The sequence below is a fragment of the Oncorhynchus kisutch genome, linkage group LG20, assembly GCF_002021735.2.
Source record: "Oncorhynchus kisutch isolate 150728-3 linkage group LG20, Okis_V2, whole genome shotgun sequence".
NCBI lineage: Eukaryota > Metazoa > Chordata > Actinopteri > Salmoniformes > Salmonidae > Oncorhynchus > Oncorhynchus kisutch.
In genome coordinates, this window is record NC_034193.2 from 2,719,248 (window position 1) to 2,741,935 (window position 22,688).

The following is a 22,688-nucleotide window of genomic DNA, read 5'->3' on the forward strand; positions in this document are numbered from 1 at the left end:
CTGGTAGGCTCGCATCACTGGGCAGCTCACGGCTGGGTTTCCCTATGTAATCCATGATAGTTTGCAAGCCAGTGTAGTAGGAATGGATCATGGTCCTGTATTGATGCTTTGCCTGTTTGATGGTTCGTCGGAGGGCGTAGCACAATTTCTTATAAATGTCCGGAATAGTTGTCCCGCTTCCTGAAAGCGGCAGCTCTAGCCTTTAGCTCGGTGTGGATGTTGCCTGTAACCCATGGCTTCTGGTTGGGATATGTACGTACGACACAGGAGGTTGGTAGCACCTTAACTGGAGAGGACGAGCTTGTGGTAGTGGCTACAGGCAGGAAATTAGAGGAATGGTATCAAATACATCATATAGTTTTCATGTGTTTGATGCCATTCCCTCAGCAGCCTCTTGTGACGTGTCATCGATGCACTTATTAATGAAGTCGTTGACTAATGTGGTAAACTCCTCTAAAGTCTGTATACAGTGTGTGCAAAAGGCATGAGGATAGGCCATGGGAGCAAATAATTACAATTTAGCAGATTAACACTGGAGTGATAAATGATCAGATGGTCATGTACAGGTAGAGATATTGGTGTGCAAAAGAGCAGAAAAGTAAATAAATAAAAACAGTATGGGGATGAGGTAGGTAGATTGGGTCGGCTATTTACAGATGGACTATGTACAGCTGCAGCGATCGGTTAGCTGCTCAGATAGCAGATGTTTGAAGTTGGTGAGGGAGATAAAAGTCTCCAACTTCAGCGATTTTTTTCAATTCGTTCCAGTCACAGGCAGCAGAGAACTGGAACGAAAGGCGGCCCAATGAGGTGTTGGCTTTAGGGATGATCAGTGAGATACACCTGCTGGAGTGCGTGCTACGGGTGGGTGTTGCCATCGTGACCAGTGAACTGAGATAAGGCGGAGCTTTACCTAGCAAAGACTTATAGATGACCTGGAGCCAGTGGGTCTGGCGATGAATATGTAGTGAGGGCCAGCTGACTAGAGCATACAGGTTGCAGTGGTGGGTGGTATAAGGTGCTTTAGTAACAAAACGGATGGCACTGTGATAAACTGCATCCAGTTTGCTGAGTAGAGTATTGGAAGCTATTTTGTAGGTGACATCTCTGAAGTCGAGGATCGGTAGGATAGTCAGTTTACTAGCGTGCGGGTTGAAAAGCATGCAATTAGTTTTACTTGCGTTTAAGAGCAGTTGGAGGCCATGGAAGGAGTGTTGTATGGCATTGAAGCTCATTTGGAGGGACAGGACTACACATGGGCAGGTAGAAGGGCTGAGGACTACACAGGGACAGGTCGAAGGGCTGAGGACTACACAGGGACAGGTAGAAGGACTGAGGACTACACAGGGACCGGTAGAAGGACTGAGGACTACACAGGGAGAGGTAGGAGGGTTGAGGACTACACAGGGACAGGTAGAAGGATTGAGGACTACACAGGGACAGGTAGGAGGGTTGAAGACTACACAGGGACAGGTAGAAGGGCTGAGGACTACACAGGGACAGGTAGAAGGACTGAGGACTACACAGGGACAGGTAGAAGGACTGAGGACTACACAGGGACAGGTAGAAGGGTTGAGGACTACACAGGGACAGATAGGAGGGTTGAGGACTACACAGGGACAGGTAGAAGGACTACACAGGGACAGGTATAAGTGTTGAGGACTACACAGGGACAGGTATAAGTGTTGAGGACTACACAGGGACAGGTAGGAGGGTTGAGGACTACACAGGGACAGGTAGGAGGGTTGAGGACTACACAGGGACAGGTAGGAGGGCTGAGGACTACACAGGGACAGGTAGGAGGCTGGGTTGGGGATGTGGCGCTGTACTCATATGTGGATTTATGACTACCTGATACACACAAACACTCCCCAAAACTGAACCCACCCCACTTGTGATTTATACTCACACCTGCACATCTCATCCAGCCTCCTCACTCAACCTATGGAAGCCAACCAACCAGAAAACATCCTTCATGATGTACTGTGCTCAGCAAAGTTGGACAGGAATGTACAACAGAAATACAACCTCATACAAAAGGACATATAAGAATCTCTGACCTACATATTAATATGAATCCGTTTGTGTTGTGGTTCACTGTGTGTTTTGAAATGGGGTTAAGTGCAGCTATTGAGAAGTTGAGCAAACTAGCACTGTGGTGCCATCTAGCTACAAGACCTGGGATATGTTCTCTGAGTGAGTCCCAAGTGTGTTCTCTGAGTGAGCCCCAAGCGTGTCGTATCAGTATCCTCAAATTCGAACCTTGAAGCCAGTTCCACTTACCTTTTTCATTGTTCCCCTTTAAGCAGGGGACTGATTTAGATCTACGACACCAATTCGTTATCAGGTATAACAGAAAACTAGCAGTAAAAAAACGAACAGGTCCTCGTAAGGTAACATTGAATTACCCATGGTATTGTGTTTCAGGATAGGTTATTGCAGAGAAACAGTGGATGCAATTTCGAGATACACAAAACAACACTTTCAGAGTGGATTATTCTTTAGACGTCTCTGTGTCATAACAACACATGATTAAAAACAAAAACATTGGTTTATTTTCACACAAGTAAAGACAGGTCATTCCAACCCCCTCTAGTTGGAAGACAGGTCATTCCAACCCCTTCTAGTTGGAAGACAGGTCATTCCAACCCCCTCTAGTTGGAAGACAGGTCATTCCAACCCCCTCTAGTTGGAAGACAGGTCATTCCAACCCCCTCTAGTTGGAAGACAGGTCATTCCAACCCCTTCTAGTTGGAAGACAGGTCATTCCAACCCCCTCTAGTTGGAAGACAGGTCATTCCAACCCCCTCTAGTTGGAAGACAGGTCATTCCAATCCCCTCTAGTTGGAAGACAGGTCATTCCAACCCCCTCTAGTTGGAAGACAGGTCATTCCAATCCCCTCTAGTTGGAAGACAGGTCATTCCACCCCCCTCCAGTTGGAAGACAAGCCATTCCAACCCCCTCCAGTTGAAAGACAGGCCACTCCAACCCCCTCTAGTTGGAAGACAGGCCACTCCAACCCCCTCTAGTTGGAAGACAGGCCACTCCAACCCCCTCTAGTTGGAAGACAGGCCACTCCAACCCCCTCTAGTTGGAAGACAGGCCACTCCAACCCCCTCTAGTTGGAAGACAGGCCGCTCCAACCCCCTCTAGTTGGAAGACAGGCCGCTCCAACCCCCTCTAGTTGGAAGACAGGCCACTCCAACCCCCTCCAGTTGGAAGACAAGCCATTCCAACCCCCTCTAGTTGGTAGACAGGCCACTCCAACCCCCTCTAGTTGGAAGACAAGCCATTCCAACCCCCTCCAGTTGGTAGACAGGCCACTCCAACCCCCTCTAGTTGGAAGACAAGCCATTCCAACCCCCTCCAGTTGGTAGACAGGCCACTCCAACCCCCTCCAGTTGGAAGACAAGCCATTCCAATCCCCTCCAGTTGGAAGACAAGCCATTCCAACCCCCTCCAGTTGGAAGACAAGCCATTCCAACCCCCTCCAGTTGAAAGACAAGCCACTCCAACCCCCTCTAGTTGGAAGACAGGCCACTCCAACCCCCTCTAGTTGGAAGACAGGCCACTCCAACCCCCTCTAGTTGGAAGACAGGCCACTCCAACCCCCTCTAGTTGGAAGACAGGCCACTCCAACCCCCTCTAGTTGGAAGACAGGCCACTCCAACCCCCTCTAGTTGGAAGACAGGCCACTCCAACCCCCTCTAGTTGGAAGACAGGCCACTCCAACCCCCTCTAGTTGGAAGACAGGCCACTCCAACCCCCTCTAGTTGGAAGACAGGCCACTCCAACCCCCTCCAGTTGGAAGACAAGCCATTCCAACCCCCTCTAGTTGGTAGACAGGCCACTCCAACCCCCTCTAGTTGGAAGACAAGCCATTCCAACCCCCTCCAGTTGGTAGACAGGCCACTCCAACCCCCTCCAGTTGGAAGACAAGCCATTCCAATCCCCTCCAGTTGGAAGACAAGCCATTCCAACCCCCTCCAGTTGGAAGACAAGCCATTCCAACCCCCTCCAGTTGAAAGACAAGCCACTCCAACCCCCTCTAGTTGGAAGACAGGCCATTCCAACCCCCTCTAGTTGGAAGACAGGCCACTCCAACCCCCTCTAGTTGGAAGACAAGCCATTCCAACCCCCTCTAGTTGGAAGACAGGCCACTCCAACCCCCTCTAGTAGGAAGACAGGCCACTCCAACCCCCTCTAGTTGGAAGACAAGCCATTCCAACCCCCTCCAGTTGGAAGACAAGCCTTTCCAACCCCCTCCAGTTGGAAGACAAGCCATTCCAACCCCCTCTAGTTGGAAGACCGGCCCCTCCAACCCCCTCTAGTTGGAAGACAGGCCCCTCCAACCCCCTCTAGTTGGAAGACAGGCCATTCCAACCCCCTCCAGTTGGAAGACAAGCCATTCCAACCCCCTACAGTTGGAAGACAGGCCACTCCAACCCCCTCCAGTTGGAAGACAGGCCTCTCCAACCCCCTCTAGTTGGAAGACAGGCCACTCCAACCCCCTCTAGTTGGAAGACAGGCCACTCCAACCCCCTCTAGTTGGAAGACAGGCCACTCCAACCCCCTCTAGTTGGAAGACAGGCCACTCCAACCCCCTCTAGTTGGAAGACAGGCCACTCCAACCCCCTCTAGTTGGAAGACAGGCCACTCCAACCCCCTCCAGTGGCAGTTACAGCAGCTGGGTGACCGGACGATATAATCATTCTCAGTGAAATCATCCTTTAGCCGAGAGGTGTGAAACTCATCATTCCACGGAGGGCAGCGTGACTCCTCCCTTGTACTTGATTGATCAATTAACAAAATGTTACTTATGAGTTATAAAACACCCAATACCAGGACACAACATTTTGGGAGGATCAGATAGAAATATGTAGACCAAGGAATCATGTTGGAAGACAAGCCATTCACGGAATTTCTATCTGCAACGTTCGACAACGTTTCTTGGGAACTGAAGGTTTTAATTTTATTTTTACCCCCTTTTCTCCCCAATTTCGTGGTGTCCAATTGTTAGTAGTTACTGTCTTGTCTCATCGCTGCAACTCCCGTACGGGCTCGGGAGAGACGAAGGTCGAGAGTCATGCGTCCTCCGAAACACAACCCATCCGAACCGCACTCCTTAACACAGCGCGCATCCAACCCGGAAGCCAGCCACACCAATGTGTCGGAGGAAACACCGTGCAGCTGGCGACCTTGGTTAGAGGGCACTGCGCCCGGCCTGCCACAGGAGTCGCTAGTGCGAGATGAGACAAGGATATCCCTACCAGCCAAACCCTCCCTAACCAGGACGACGCTAGGCCAATTGTGCGTCGCCCCATGGACCTCCCGGTCGTGGCCGGCTGCAACAGAGCATGGGCACGAACCCAGAGTATCTGGTGGCACAGCTAGCACTGCCTTAGACCACTGCGCCACCCGGAAGGTGTTCAGATTTTAATTGAACTGGAAGGAAACTAAAACCAGCAGCCTCTCAGCCCTCCATGGAATGAGTTGGGACACCCCCCCCCCCAACCCTCCATGGAATGAGTTGGGACACCCCCGCCCCCAGCCCTCCATGGAATGAGTTGGGACACCCCCCCCCAGCCCCCCAGCCCTCCATGGAATGAGTTGGGACACCCCCCCCCCCCCCCCCAGCCCTCCATGGAATGAGTTGGGACACCCCCCCCCCCCCCCAGCCCTCCATGGAATGAGTTGGGACACCCCCCCCCCAGCCCTCCATGGAATGAGTTGGGACACCCCCCCCCCAGCCCTCCATGGAATGAGTTGGGACACCCCCCCCCCCCCCCAGCCCTCCATGGAATGAGTTGGGACACCCCCCCCCAGCCCTCCATGGAATGAGTTGGGACCCCCCCCCCCCCCCAGCCCTCCATGGAATGAGTTGGGACACCCCCCCCCAGCCCTCCATGGAATGAGTTGGGACACCCCCCCCCAGCCCTCCATGGAATGAGTTGGGACACCCCCCCCCCCCAGCCTCAGATGAAGTTTGTAAGATGTAGACAGCAAATCAGAGGATGATGGGAATAAAACTAAAACGGATTATCAGTTACTTTACAAAATAAGTTCATCAATCAATCAGAAATCTGGAGTTGTAGGATGCAACTTTATAACACATACGTTTTATTGGGATCCCCGTTAAGAGCGACAGCCCGTCTTCCTGGGGTTCGACAAATAACGAAAAATACATTAAAAATGGTAACGTGTTTTAGTCTGTAAACACATGAACATAGACAGACTTACATGACTACATGAATACATGAATACATGACTACATGACTACATGACTTAACTAGATTACTAGGTCAGATAGGGATAGGCCCGCGGTTGAATCTAGTTGATGAGCCTTGGTTTAAAAAGGTGATAGCAAGAAGTTAAGTCTCCTCAATTTGCTCACTGCCAGATTCAGCAGAGATGTCGAACTTGCGAAGAATGATTTGTACCAAATACAATACTCTTAGTTTTAGAGATGTTCAGGACTAGTTTATTTATTTATTTTCCCTTTATTTAACCAGGCAAGTCAGTTAAGAACACATTCTTATTTTCAATGACGGCCTAGGAACAGTGGGATAACTGCCTTGTTCAGGGGCAGAACGACAGATTTGTACCTTGTCAGCTCGGGGGTTTGAAAAGGTTGCAAAAGGTTGCAAGTTCAAACCCCCGAGCTGACAAGGTACAAATCTGTCGTTCTGCCCCTGAACAGGCAGTTAACCCACTGTTCCTAGGCCGTCATTGAAAATAAGAATGTGTTCTTAACTGACTTGCCTAGTTACTAGTCCAACGCTCTAACCACTAGGCTACCCTGCCGACCATCTATTCTAAAACTCTGTTTAGAGAGTTGCCGTGGTTTCACTAGCTGTGGTTGCTGACATGTACACTGAATGGACAAAACATTAGGAACGACTGCTCTTTCCATGACAGGGTGATCCCCTATTGATGTCACTTGCTAAATCCACTTCAAATCAGATTATTATTATTTTTTAAATATGGTTTTTAAGCCTTGAGACATGGATTGGGTGTGTGTGCCATTCAGAGGGTGAATGGGCAAGACAGAAGGTTTAATTGCCTTTGAACAGGGTATGGTAGTAGGCCCCAGGTGCACCGGTTTGTGACAAGAACTGCAACGCTGCTGGGTTTTTCACACTCAACAGTTTCCCGTGTGTATCAAGAATGGTCCACCACCCAAAGGACATCCAGCCAACTTGACACAACTGTGGGAAGCATTGGAGTCAACATGGACCAGCTTCTCTGTGGAATGCTTTAGACACCTTGAGGAGGCAATATGGGAGTAAGGGGTGGGGGTGGGGGTATTATCCTGTCTTTAAGCAGTAGCTATATACACAGTAGTAGAATTGCGACTCTCAAAGCAGTCAATAAAACAATAGCAGCATATCAGAACGTAATTCTCTATGCAATTTTCTACATTTTTAAATCAATCAAATTCTACAGTGGTCTATTCTATGCATCTCCATTTCCCTCCCACAAAACTGAAGCAAAACGTTGAAACTGGGAGAGACTGTTTGCTATGGTGGTGTGCACTAATGAACACACACCCTGGTTCCATCACGTCTCAGATGGAACTAACCCAGCTAGCAGATTTGGTTCGTTGGAAGTTAAGGGAACATATGATTTAGGTTTCACATTGGTTGTGGGAACGAAGCCATATGCTTCCCGAACATATATATTTTTTTTTAAACGTTCTGAGAATAGAAGTGAAAACGTTGACTGTTCTGGGTTTAATTTTTAGGTTGCAGGGAGGTTCTGAGAACGTTTTCCTCTGGTTCCTTGATAAAACTTTTTGTTATTTCTTTCTTCTATTTGTTAGTTGTATAACTTTTAAACTGCATTGTTGGGAAAGGACTCGTAAGGAACCATTTAATGGTAAAGTCTATACTTCCCGGGGGGGTTTTAATTAGTGCAGTGAAAATGGAAATTATAGGTTATTTTGGAGGTTTCTGAAAAACGTCCTTAAAACTTTCACTGAATATTTAAATGAGACTTTTAATAACACTGCTTGTTTGGAACTCCCAGCACAGATAGGACACATGGAAATGAATTCGCTTAGGTATTAAATCATCCATAACACAGTTATTTTATTTATTGTGACACGGCATCAGTGAGATTCAAACTTATAACCTTCTGTTCTTTATCCATGAAATGAGTCCACGGCACCACCAGGATGCAGCTGGAATGCCGTGTTTTTTTAAAAACTCATACGAAGCTGTTCATTTTTAGTCTATTTTAAAAACAGACCACATTTCAAAAGGAAACAAGCACTCATTAAGATCAGCTGTGGTCAATTAGTGGGTTACGGCCAACACACCTGAACACACTTATTAACAAGATAGAGGATAGAGAAAGTTTTGTTGACGCTGAAAACGGTATGTTTTTAAATAAGATTGTTAGACTGTTCTGTGAACGTTAAAGTTGTCTTGTGGTTTTTATGGAACGTTTTAACGCTCTCAGATTATTATTTGACTTTAAATAGAACCATGAAGCAATCTGAAGGGAACGTTATGTTAAAGTACTGAAATTCCCACAGAAGAACGTTGTTTCTTAGCATTCTCTGAACAATTTGAGAACATTCCCAACGTCAAACCAGCTGGAGAACGTTCCCAGAACGTAACCATGTTTGAACGTTTAGGAAACATTCTGGTTAAAGCAATGAAATACCGCAAAAAAAATGTTTTGTCAAGTTCCTTAAATGTGCTGAGAATGTTCCAAAGCCAAGCGACTCCCTGTACCATTCCCAGAAAGTTGTGAAAAGGTTTTATGGCAAAATAAACATAGAACAACAACCACGCTCTAAGAAACATATGGTTCTCAGAACGTTATGTGCTAGCTGGGAAATTAGTTAGTTCCATGGTTCTAGAAGGCTGTAGAGTCTCCGTAGTCAGTGTTCCATCGTACATAGAGGTCGAGGGTTGTGGGACTGACACTGGGCTTAATACGCTTCAGAGAATCCTCAAAGTCCTTGCAGCGGATGTTACGCATCTGTAACAGCATACACAGAAATATATTCTCTATTTCATACACAGAAATATGTTCTCTATTTCATACACAGAAATGTATTCTTTATTCATGTCAGACAGTCTATTATAGCTTTGAGCTGTTATAACTTACATCACTAGCAGCCATGTTTTTCACTTGCTCTGGTCCCAGTTCTGTGTGAACAGACAAAACAAACATGATCAGGGGCCAGGCATAAAGACACTTAGCGACCTCGTCAAGGCATAAAGACATTGTAGTGACCTTAACCCAACACTTAGCGACCTCGTCAAGGCATAAAGACACTGTAGCGACCTTAACCCAACACTTAGCGACCTTAACCCAACACTTAGCGACCTCGTCAAGGCATAAAGACATTATAGCGACCTTAACCCAACACTTAGCGACCTTAACCCAACACTTAGCGACCTCGTCAAGGCATAAAGACACTGTAGCGACCTTAATCCCCCCTCAAGTTTGCTACAATATTATAATATACACCGACCAGACAGTTTATTAGGTACACCCAACTAGTACAGGGGACGGACGCCGCTTTGCCTCCAGAACGGCCTGAATTATTCGGGGCATTCTACAAAGGTGTCGGAAACGTTCCACAAGGATGTCGGTCCATGCTGACCCGTTGGCATCATGCAGTTGCTGCAGATTGGACGGCAGTATATTCATGCTGCTCGTTCCATCTCATCCCATTAGACTCTATTAGGTCGAGGTGTGGGACTGACCAGGCCACTCAAATACACTGAACTGACCGTCACGTTCCAGGAAATGGTTTTCCACTCTTCAATTGTCTACTGGAGCTGCTTCCTCTTGTTTTTAACTGATAGGAGTCGGCAGCTGCAATAGCCCATCCATGACAAGGATCGCCCGAGTTGTGCGTTCCCCCGAGTTGCCTTTCTGCACACCACTGTTGCACTGCGCCGTTATTTGCCTGTTTGTGGCGCGCCTGTTAGCTTGAGCCATTCTTGCCTTTCTCCTTTTCACCTCTTTCATCAACATTTTCCCCCACAGGACTGCCGCTGACTGGATGTTTATGTTTTGTGTTGTCGACACCATTCTCAGGAAACCCTAGACGCTGTCCTGCGTGAAAAGCCCAGGAGGGCGTCTGTTTCAGTGATTATGGATCCGGTCGGCTTGGCACCGACGATGACACCACGCTCAACGTCACTTAGGTCACTAGTTTAGCCCATTCTAACATTCAGTGGAACAGTAACTGAATGCCTCGATGCCCATCTGCCTGTTTTATATAGTAGGAGCAATCCGAGGTGTACCTAATAAACTGTCCAGATAGTGTATAATAGGTACATTGTCTATTACTATTGCACATAGCCATAACTTTTGGGCATTGGGACAGGCTGAAAGATAGGCCTTTACTCACCCCTGATTGGTCCAAGAGCAGCATCCTTAGCCAACGATGTAAGATCACTTCCTGAATAGCCCCCCGTCATTCTGAGAAGGTTTATATTTCGGTTAGAGCATGTTTAGGTTGTATAGTTTTATCTCTACGGTTTATGCTGGGAGGGGGGGGTGGCATGGCATAGTGTAACAGTGTGAGAACTTACTTTGCTAGATGGGCTAATTCCTTCTGATTGAGTGGGTGTCCATGCTTTCCCAATAGATTCTTCAGCAACTTGAAACGCGTCTGTGATGATAGCAAACACATAACATTGGTAAAAAAATATATTATTTTTATTTTTATTATTACTGTTTTTTTAAATCTACCCAGTAAACCACTCAAGCCATAACAAAGTTCAGTGTTGGTCCTACCAAGAGGAAACATGCAACAAGGGTTTACCTCCTCTGTTGGTAAGGCCACATGCACCCTTTTGGCAAATCGCCTGTTGAGGGAAAAACAAAATAACAAATTAAATATTGTCACCAGGGGTTTGAACCGGTTCAGGGAACAGAACCGAAAACAGAAGAAAAACAAATGACATGAACAGAATCACAACAGGGAATGAAAGTGATCTATACTGGTTTTGGAACAGAACTGTTATTTCCCCCAGCCGTTTTAGGCTAACTGCCTCTCCCCATCTGAAGCATAGGCTACATTAGCCTACTGACGTTACAAGACTGATTCAGAAATTAGGGAGAGATGAGAGATTTTTTTAAATTAGAAAAATAATAGATAAAACGTTTTCAATGCTAATTAAGTAAACTATATTTATCACTTCTCGCGTTGGATTTATTAACTACATGTCACGCCTTGGTCTTAGTGTTTTCGTTATAAATTTTGGTCAGGCCAGGGTGTGACATGGGTTTACGTGTTGTGTTTCGCATTGGGGTTTTATAGGATTGGGATTGCTATGATTAGGGGTGTGTCTAGTTAGGTTTGGGCTGCCTGAGGCGGTTCTCAATCTGGAGTCAGGTGATTCTCGTTGCCTCTGATTGAGAACCGTATTTAGGTAGCCTGGGTTTCGCTTTGTATTTCGTGGGTGATTGTTCCTGTCTCTGTGTAGTGTTCACCAGATAGGCTGTAATTAGGTTTCACGTTCCGTTTGTTGTTTTTGTATTCATTAGTTATTTCATGTATCGTCACTTTCATTCATTAAACACATGAGTAACCACCACGCTGCATTTCGGTCTGACTCTCTTTCAACAAACAAAGAACGCCGTTACAGAATCACCCACCACACACGGACCGAGCGGCGTGGTAACAGGCAGCGACAGCAGGAGCAGAGAAAGGAGGACGTTATGGACAGCAATGGCATGGAGTATACGACGTGGGAAGAAATCGACAGGTGGGCGGCCGACCCAGAGAGAGTGCCTGAGCCCGCATGGGATTCGCTGGAGCAGTGTGAAGAAGGCTATAGGCGAATGGAGTTGGAGAAACAGACACGGCGGCGCAGAGCGAAACCCGAGAGTCACCCCAAAAAATGTATTGGGGGGGGCTCAGAGGGAGAGTGGCTGAGTCAGGAGATGGACCTGAGCCAACTCTCCTTGTTTATTGTGAGGAGCCAAGGAGGTGACCAGAACCAGAGCCGGTGTTAGAGGTGAGCGAAGCAGAGACTGTGAAGGAGTTAATGGGGAAAGTGGAGTGGAGAGTAATGAGGGAGTTGCTAGCTTGGTGCTATAGATATCATATTCGTCCGACGGATCGTGTCGGGGATTTGATGGCACCTGAGTTAGCGCTCCATACTCGTCCTGAGGTGCGTGTTAGTCGGCTGGTGAAGTTGGTGCCAGCCTCACGCACCAGGCCTCCTGTGCACATCCCTAGCCTTGCACATCCTGTGCCACCTCCACACTCCAGTCCTCCGGTAGCAGCTCCCCGCACCAGGCTTCCTGTGCGTGTCCTCGCTCCAGTATCACCAGTGCCAGCACCACGCATCAGGCCTACAGTGCGCCTCGCCTCTCCTGCGCTGTCGGAGTCTCCCGCCTCTCCAGCGCTGTCGGAGCCTTTCTCCTCTCCTGCGCTACCGGAGTCTCCTGTCTGTTCAGCGCTATCAGAGCCTTCCTTCCCTCCTGCCTGTTCGGAGCAGCCTGAGCTGTCAGTCTGCAAAGAGCTGTCAGTCTGCAAGGAGCTGTCAGTCTGCAAGGAGCTGCCAGTCTGCAGGGTGCTGTCAGTCTGCATGAAGCAGCCAGAGCTGTCAGTCTGCAAGGAGCTGTCAGCCTGCATGGAGCAGTCAGAGCTGTCAGTCTGCAAGGAGCTGTCAGTCTGCAGGGAGCTGTCAGTCTGCAAGGAGCTGCCAGTCTGCAGGGTGCTGTCAGCCTGCATGGAGCAGTCAGAGCTGTCAGTCTGCATGAAGCAGCCAGAGATGCCAGTCTGCAAAGAGCTGCCAGTCTGCAGGGTGCTGTCAGCCTGCATGGAGCAGTCAGAGATGTCAGTCTGCATGAAGCAGCCAGAGATGTCAGTCTGCAAGGAGCTGTCAGTCTGCAAGGAGCTGCCAGTCTGCAAGGAGCTGCCAGTCTGCAAGGAGCTGCCAGTCTGCAGGGAGCTGTCAGTCTGCAAGGAGCTGCCAGTCTGCAAGGAGCTGCCAGTCTGCAAGGAGCTGCCAGTCTGCAGGGTGCTGTCAGCCTGCATGGAGCAGTCAGAGCTGTCAGTCTGCATGAAGCAGCCAGAGATGCCAGTCTGCAAAGAGCTGCCAGTCTGCAGGGTGCTGTCAGCCTGCATGGAGCAGTCAGAGATGTCAGTCTGCATGAAGCAGCCAGAGATGTCAGTCTGCAAGGAGCTGTCAGTCTGCAAGGAGCTGCCAGTCTGCAAGGAGCTGCCAGTCTGCAAGGAGCTGCCAGTCTGCAGGGAGCTGTCAGTCTGCAAGGAGCTGCCAGTCTGCAAGGAGCTGCCAGTCTGCAAGGAGCTGCCAGTCTGCAAGGAGCTGTCAGCCTGCATGGAGCAGTCAGAGCTGTCAGTCTGCAAGGAGCTGTCAGTCTGCAAGGAGCTGCCAGTCTGCAGGGTGCTGTCAGCCTGCATGGAGCAGTCAGAGCTGTCAGTCTGCATGAAGCAGCCAGAGCCGCCAGTCTGCAAAAAGCTGTCAGCCTGCATGGAGCAGTCAGAGCTGTCAGTCTGCATAGAGCAGCTAGATCGGCCAGTCAACCAGATTCTTCCAGATCTGCTAGTCAACCAGAATCTTCCAGATCTGCTAGTCAACCTGAATCTTCCAGATCCGCCAGCCAGCCAGGATCTACCGGAGCCTACTACCTACCTGAGCTTCATCTCAGTACTGGGCTTCCTCTCAGTACTGGGCTTCCTCTCAGTACTGGGCTTCCCCTCAGTTCCGGGCTGCCCCTCAGTTCCGAGCTGCCCCTCAGTCCCGAGCTGCCCCTCAGTCCCGAGCTGCCCCTCAGTCCCGAGCTGCCCCTCAGTCCCGAGCTGCCCCTCAGTCCCGAGCTGCCCCTCAGTCCCGAGCTGCTCCTCAGTTCTGTGGGGTTCTGGGTGAGGACTATTAGGCCATGGTCGGCGGCGAGGGTGGATTATCCCAGGACGCGAAGGGGAGGAACTATGACATTTATGGAGTGGGGTCCACGTCCCGAGCCGGAGCCGCCACCATGGACAGACGCCCACCAGGACCCTCCCTATGGTTTTGAGGTGCGTCCGGGAGTCCGCACCTTGGGGGGGGGGGGGGGGGGTTCTGTCACGCCTTGGTCTTAGTGTTTTGTGTTTTCGTTATATATATTTTGGTCAGGCCAGGGTGTGACATGGGTTTACGTGTTGTGTTTCGCATTGGGGTTTTATAGGATTGGGATTGCTATGATTAGGGGTGTGTCTAGTTAGGTTTGGGCTGCCTGAGGCGGTTCTCAATCTGGAGTCAGGTGATTCTCGTTGCCTCTGATTGAGAACCGTATTTAGGTAGCCTGGGTTTCGCTTTGTATTTCGTGGGTGATTGTTCCTGTCTCTGTGTAGTGTTCACCAGATAGGCTGTAATTAGGTTTCACGTTCCGTTTGTTGTTTTTGTATTCATTAGTTATTTCATGTATCGTCACTTTCATTCATTAAACACATGAGTAACCACCACGCTGCATTTCGGTCCGACTCTCTTTCAACAAACGAAGAACGCCGTTACAGAATCACCCACCACACACGGACCGAGAACGCCGTTACAGAATCACCCACCACACACGGACCGAGAACGCCGTTACAGAATCACCCACCACACACGGACCGAGAACGCCGTTACAGAATCACCCACCACACACGGACCGAGAACGCCGTTACAGAATCACCCACCACACACGGACCGAGAACGCCGTTACAGAATCACCCACCACACACGGACCGAGAACGCCGTTACAGAATCACCCACCACACACGGACCGAGAACGCCGTTACAGAATCACCCACCACACACGGACCGAGAACGCCGTTACAGAATCACCCACCACACACGGACCGAGAACGCCGTTACAGAATCACCCACCACACACGGACCGAGAACGCCGTTACAGAATCACCCACCACACACGGACCGAGAACGCCGTTACAGAATCACCCACCACACACGGACCGAGAACGCCGTTACAGAATCACCCACCACACACGATCCGAGAACGCCGTTACAGAATCACCCACCACACACGGACCGAGAACGCCGTTACAGAATCACCCACCACACACGGACCGAGAACGCCGTTACAGAATCACCCACCACACACGGACCGAGAACGCCGTTACAGAATCACCCACCACACACGGACCGAGAACGCCGTTACAGAATCACCCACCACACACGGACCGAGAACGCCGTTACAGAATCACCCACCACACACGGACCGAGAACGCCGTTACAGAATCACCCACCACACACGGACCGAGAACGCCGTTACAGAATCACCCACCACACACGGACCGAGAACGCCGTTACAGAATCACCCACCACACACGGACCGAGAACGCCGTTACAGAATCACCCACCACACACGGACCGAGAACGCCGTTACAGAATCACCCACCACACACGGACCGAGAACGCCGTTACAGAATCACCCACCACACACGGACCGAGAACGCCGTTACAGAATCACCCACCACACACGGACCGAGAACGCCGTTACAGAATCACCCACCACACACGGACCGAGAACGCCGTTACAGAATCACCCACCACACACGGACCGAGAACGCCGTTACAGAATCACCCACCACACACGGACCGAGAACGCCGTTACAGAATCACCCACCACACACGGACCGAGAACGCCGTTACAGAATCACCCACCACACACGGACAGAGAACGCCGTTACAGAATCACCCACCACACACGGACCGAGAACGCCGTTACAGAATCACCCACCACACACGGACCGAGAACGCCGTTACACTACAAAAAAAAAGATACGACAAGTTTTCATTTGACTTCCGGTGACGCTCCGCACACACAAGCTTATTAGCTAGCTAACTCTGGCTTAACAAATGTAAACAACAACAACAAAACAACGATTTCAGAGATTTGAAAAAACAACAGAAAGGAACACATTTTTTAAAAACGTGTCTTTTGTTGTTGTTTACATTTAGCTCGACATTTAAATGACCACTCAGTGCGGATAGAGCAGCTTACTATGTACAGTATATGCATTGAGGACAGACCAGTGTAGGGTGCGAGATGTGACAAAACATTTGGCAGGTGGGGAGAGAAGGTGAAGGAGGAGGGTTTGGCTTGTAGCACTGGGCATGTTGTTATGATATGCATTATCTGAAATTTGGCCCACAGAATTAGACATGTGACATAGCAGCTTCTATGAAGGAAGGAACCTTTGAATGTCTTTGAACTTCCTGGTTTTGGTCCAATGTTAAGCCAGAGTTAGCTAGCTAATAAGCTTGTGTGTGCGGAGCGTCACCGGAAGCCAAATCAAAACTTGTCTTATCTTTTTTTTTGTAGTTAATAAATCCAACGCGAGAAGTGATAAATATAGTATACTTAATTAGCATTGAAAACGTTTTATCTATTATTTTTCTAATGTTTAGTTTGAACCGGTTCAGAACTTTATTTTGTGTGCAGAGCGTTATTAACTGGTTCCCATGTTTCCTGTGTGTCAGTGCATCATATCCAGTACCTGAGCACAGCTTCCTGTGTGTGTTGTGTCCAGTACCTGAGCACAGCTTCCTGTGTGTGAGTGCATCATATCCAGTACCTGAGCACAGCTTCCTGTGTGTGAGTGCATCATATCCAGTACCTGAGCACAGCTTCCTGTGTGTGTTGTGTCTAGTACCTGAGCACAGCTTCCTGTGTGTGTTGTGTCCAGTACCTGAGCACAGCTTCGTCCAGCTCCTGTGGTCTGTTTGTAGCTCCCATCACCAGAACCCTCTCTGCCCCTTCCGACTGCACCTGCAACCATCCAGGAGACTGTTGAAGGATACCATATATACAACCATCCAGGGGACTGTTGAAGGATACCATATATACAACCACCCAGGAGACTGTTGAAGGATACCATATATACAACCATCCAGGAGACTGTTGAAGAACACCATATATACAACCATCCAGGAGACTGTTGAAGGATACCATATATACAACCATCCAGGAGACTGTTGAAGGATACCATATATACAACCATCCAGGAGACTGTTGAAGGATACCATATATACAACCATCCAGGAGACTGTTGAAGAACACCATATATACAACCATCCAGGAGACTGTTGAAGGATACCATATATACAACCATCCAGGAGACTGTTGAAGGATGCCATATATACAACCATCCAGGAGACTGTTGAAGGATACCATATATACAACCATCCAGGAGACTGTTGAAGAACACCATATATACAACCATCCAGGAGACTGTTGAAGGATATCATATATACAACCATCCAGGAGACTGTTGAAGGATATCATATATACAACCATCAGTGGACGGCCTCACTAATGAGCCTATGGCTGAATGGAAGCAAGTCCCCACAGCAATGTTCCTACATCTAGTGGAAAGCCTTCCCAGAAGAGTGGAGGCTGTTATAGCAGCAATGTTCCTACATCTAGTGGAAAGCCTTCCCAGAAGAGTGGAGGCTGTTATAGCAGCAATGTTCCAACATCTAGTGGAAAGCCTTCCCAGAAGAGTGGAGACTGTTATAGCAGCAATGTTCCTACATCTAGTGGAAAGCCTTCCCAGAAGAGTGGAGACTGTTATAGCAGCAATGTTCCTACATCTAGTGGAAAGCCTTCCCAGAAGAGTGGAGACTGTCATAGCAGCAATGTTCCAACATCTAGTGGAAAGCCTTCCCAGAAGAGTGGAGACTGTCATAGCAGCAATGTTCCTACATCTAGTGGAAAGCCTTCCCAGAAGAGTGGAGGCTGTTATAGCAGCAATGTTCCTACATCTAGTGGAAAGCCTTCCCAGAAGAGTGGAGGCTGTTATAGCAGCAATGTTCCTACATCTAGTGGAAAGCCTTCCCAGAAGAGAGGAGGCTGTTATAGCAGCAATGTTCCAACATCTAGTGGAAAGCCTTCCCAGAAGAGGGGAGGCTGTTATAGCAGCAATGTTCCTACATCTAGTGGAAAGCCTTCCCAGAAGAGTGGAGGCTGTTATAGCAGCAATGTTCCAACATCTAGTGGAAAGCCTTCCCAGAAGAGTGGAGGCTGTTATAGCAGCAATGTTCCTACATCTAGTGGAAAGCCTTCCCAGAAGAGTGGAGACTGTTATAGCAGCAATGTTCCTACATCTAGTGGAAAGCCTTCCCAGAAGAGAGGAGGCTGTTATAGCAGCAATGTTCCAACATCTAGTGGAAAGCCTTCCCAGAAGAGTGGAGGCTGTTATAGCAGCAATGTTCCAACATCTAGTGGAAAGCCTTCCCAGAAGAGTGGAGACTGTCATAGCAGCAAAGGAGGGGACCAACTCCACACTAATACCCACCCGTTTTGGAATGAGATGTTCGATGAGCAGGTGTCCACATACTTTTGGTCATGTAGTGTGCATAAGGTATTTTATAGCTCATTCATAACCCATACAGGAAACACTCATAAGGTATTTTATAGCTCATTCATAACCCATACAGGAAACACTCATAAGGTATTTTATAGCTCATTCATAACCCATACAGGAAACACTCATAAGGTATTTTATAGCTCATTCATAACCCATACAGGAAACACTCAGTAAACAGTACATAGACATTGCGACTGCCGTTGATAATTGCAGACGGGAGTAACATTACCGTGACATAACTAAAATGGTCGTTGGTCTTACCCCGTCAAACTGTATGAGAAACTCTGTCTTTAAACGCCGACTGGCATCGTGTTCTCCTTCCCGTCTCTCACAGAGCAGGCTGTCGATCTCATCTGGGAGGAAGGCAAACAGACAGGGATCATAGCGAACGTCACCACAACAGCTACTGTCTGTTCAGTCTCTCAGAAACAAACAAACAACATTTTTATTAAAAGCTGTAAAATGGCACTTTTTTGGGGACGACCTGACCAAATTCACATAGAAATGTGTGTTATAGATCTGTCACTCTCATTGACAGCCTGTCTAAGAAGCTGTACATCTGATCTATGTGCGCTAGTTCTATGCTTCTCGTTCTTATGTTTAGTTTTTTGCGTCTTTTACTTTCGGTTTTGTACACCAGCTACGAACAGCTGAAAATACAATATTTTTGGTGATAGAAAAGCGCTTTCTATGGTACAATGATTCTATACACTATACCTGCTTGTTTTGTCACATAAACTGAAATTAGGCAAAACTATTGGAATATTAGCAACCAGGAAATGGCAGAGTAATTTCTGCATCTTTTAACTAGTCCAATTCACCCGTTACTATGTAAAGCGCTAACTTTAGTAACTCACTATGTAGAAAGTCGCTATAAAAATCCAATCCATTATTACTATTAAACAAATGTAATGAACGGTCGGTTTCTTTGGACAGACTAAAAGCCTAGTCCTAGACGAACAACAAAAAAACTATGTCAAGTTCTAATGTTAATGTTGGACGTCAGATCACTGTTGGAAGATGTTGAGTATCCAGTAAAATCACTCAAACCAACCAATGAAGATGATGGCAGGCTGTAGTTCTCTGGCCACAGCAAACAGAGCTCTGACCAGCTTCTCTCCCTCTCCCACCTGGGAAGGAGAGATACAGGTCAGAGGTCACTCAAGTACAACTACTGGTACGAACACTTTACACTGGAACGTAAAAGGTCAACTTTATAAAGTGGTTTTAAAAGAGTTCCTAAGCAGTTTAAAGACTTATCTGTTTATTGATAGTTAAACTGATCAACTAGTGAGCTAATCCACTAGTTGGGACATATTTCTACCTGGGTACTGGTCTACAGTAGTCCACTACCCTATAGACCCTGGTCTACAGTAGTCCACTACCCTATAGACCCTGGTCTACAGTAGTCCACTACTCTATAGACCCTGGTCTACAGTAGTCCACTACCCTACAGACCCTGGTCTACAGTAGTCCACTACCCTACAGACCCTGGTCAAACAGTAGTCCACTACCCTATAGACCCTGGTCAACAGTAGTCCACTACCCTGGTCAACAGTAGTCCACTACCCTGGTCTACAGTAGTCCACTACCCTGGTCTACAGTAGTCCACTACCCTGGTCTACAGTAGTCCACTACCCTGGTCTACAGTAGTCCACTACCCTTGTCTACAGTAGTCCACTACCCTGGTCTACAGTAGTCCACTACCCTGGTCTACAGTAGTCCACTACCCTGGTCAACAGTAGTCCACTACCCAGGTCAACAGTAGTCCACTACCCAGGTCAACAGTAGTCCACTACCCTGGCCAACAGTAGTACACTACCCTGGTCTACAGTAGTCCACTACCCTGGTCTACAGTAGTCCACTACCCTATAGACCCTGGTCTACAGTAGTCCACTACCCTATAGACCCTGGTCAACAGTAGTCCACTACCCAGGTCAACAGTAGTTCACTACCTTATAGACCCTGGTCTACAGTAGTCCACTACCCTGGTCAACAGTAGTCCAGTACCCTACAGACCCTGGTCTACAGTAGTCCACTACCCTGGTAAACAGTAGTCCACTACCCTATAGACCCTGGTCTACAGTAGTCCACTACCCTATAGACCCTGGTCTACAGTAGTCCACTAGCCTATAGACCCTGGTCTACAGTAGTCCACTACCCTATAGACCCTGGTCTACAGTAGTCCACTACCCTATAGACCCTGGTCTACAGTAGTCCACTACCCTGGTCTACAGTAGTCCACTACCCTGGTCTACAGTAGTCCACTACCCTATAGACCCTGGTCAACAGTAGTCCACTACCCTGTAGACCCTGGTCAACAGTAGTCCACTACCCTGTAGACCCTGGTCAACAGTAGTCCACTACCCTGGTCTACAGTAGTCCACTACCCTATAGACCCTGGTCAACAGTAGTCCACTACCCTGGTCTACAGTAGTCCACTACCCTATAGACCCTGGTCAACAGTAGTCCACTACCCTGGTCAACAGTAGTCCACAACCTTATAGACCCTGGTCTACAGTAGTCCACAACCCTATAGACCCTGGTCTACAGTAGTCCACTACCCTATAGACCCTGGTCTACAGTAGTCCACTACCCTGGTTAACAGTAGTCCACTACCCTGGTCTACAGTAGTCCACTACCCTATAGACCCTGGTCTACAGTAGTCCACTACCCAGGTCAACAGTACTCCACTACCCTGGTAAACAGTAGTCCACTACCCTGGTCAACAGTAGTCCACTATCTGGTCTACAGTAGTCCACTACCCTGGTCTACAGTAGTGTACTACCCTATAGACCCTGATCAACAGTAGTCCACTACCCTGGTCTACAGTAGTCCAATACCCTGGTCTACAGTAGTCCAATACCCTGGTCTACAGTAGTCCAATACCCTGGTCTACAGTAGTCCACTACCCTATAGACCCTGGTCAACAGTAGACCACTACCCTGGTCAACAGTAGACCACTACCCTGGTCAACAGTAGTCCACTACCCTTTAGACCCTGGTCAACAGTAGTCCACTACCCTGGTCAACAGTAGTCCACTACCCTGGTCTACAGTAGTCCACTACCCTATAGACCCTGGTCAACAGTAGTCCACTACCCTGGTCTACAGTAGTCCACTACCCTGGTCTACAGTAGTCCACTACCCTGGTCTACAGTAGTCCACTACCCTATAGACCCTGGTCAACAGTAGTCCACTACCCTGGTCAACAGTAGTCCACTACCCTATAGACCCTGGTCTACAGTAGTCCACTACCCTGGTCAACAGTAGTCCACTACCCAGATCAACAGTAGTCCACTACCCTGTTCAACAGTAGTCCACTACCCTATAGACCCTGGTCTACAGTAGTCAACTACCCTGGTCAACAGTAGTCCACTACCCTGTTCAACAGTAGTCCACTACCCTATAGACCCTGGTCTACAGTAGTCCACTACCCTGGTCTACAGTAGTCCACTACCCAGGTCAACAGTAGTCCACTACCCTGGTCAACAGTAGTCCACTACCCTGGTCAACAGTAGGCCACTACCCTATAGACCCTGGTCTACAGTAGTCCACTACCCTGGTCTACAGTAGTCCACTGCCCTATAGACCCTGGTCAACAGTAGTCCACTACCCTATAGACCCTGGTCAACAGTAGTCCACTACCCTATAGACCCTGGTCTACAGTAGTCCACTACCCTATAGACCCTGGTCTACAGTAGTCTACTACCCTGGTCTACAGTAGTCCACTACCCTGGTCAACAGTAGTCCACTACCCTGGTCAACAGTAGTCCACTACCCTGGTCAACAGTAGTCCACTACCCTGGTCTACAGTAGTCCACTACCCTGGTCAACAGTAGTCCACTACCCTGGTCAACAGTAGTCCACTACCCTGGTCTACAGTAGTCCACTACCCTGGTCTACAGTAGTCCACTACCCTATAGACCCTGGTCAACAGTAGTCCACTACCCTGGTCTACAGTAGTCCACTACCCTATAGACCCTGGTCTACAGTAGTCCACTACCCTGGTCAACAGTAGTCCACTACCCTATAGACCCTGGTCTACAGTAGTCCATTACCCTGGTCAACAGTAGTCCACCCCCCTGGTCAACAGTAGTCCACTACCCTATAGACCCTGGTCTACAGTAGTCCACTACCCTGGTCAACAGTAGTCCACTACCCTATAGACCCTGGTCTACAGTAGTCCACTACCCTGGTCTACAGTAGTCCACTACCCTATAGACCCCGGTCAACAGTAGTCCACTACCCTATAGACCCCGGTCAACAGTAGTCCACTACCCTATAGACCCTGGTCAACAGTAGTCCACTACCCTATAGACAGACCCCGG

At 48.5% G+C, this 22,688-nt stretch overlaps 1 protein-coding gene across 1 annotated transcript in view; it reads right to left on the reverse strand.

The window, feature by feature from the left end:
- Positions 1-6,098: 6,098 nt before the first annotated feature.
- LOC109881287 (spastin) overlaps positions 6,099-22,688 on the reverse strand; it is a 29,297-nt gene continuing 12,707 nt past the window's right edge. Inside the window, exons 9-16 of the mRNA XM_031799141.1 lie at positions 19,414-19,489; positions 18,621-18,712; positions 16,680-16,759; positions 10,797-10,839; positions 10,564-10,643; positions 10,380-10,450; positions 9,122-9,162; positions 6,099-8,992 (exon numbers count right to left, since the gene is read on the reverse strand). Coding sequence (XP_031655001.1) covers positions 8,867-8,992; positions 9,122-9,162; positions 10,380-10,450; positions 10,564-10,643; positions 10,797-10,839; positions 16,680-16,759; positions 18,621-18,712; positions 19,414-19,489 — 609 coding nt within the window. The 3' untranslated portion in view covers positions 6,099-8,866. The remainder of the gene's footprint in view (positions 8,993-9,121; positions 9,163-10,379; positions 10,451-10,563; positions 10,644-10,796; positions 10,840-16,679; positions 16,760-18,620; positions 18,713-19,413; positions 19,490-22,688) is intronic.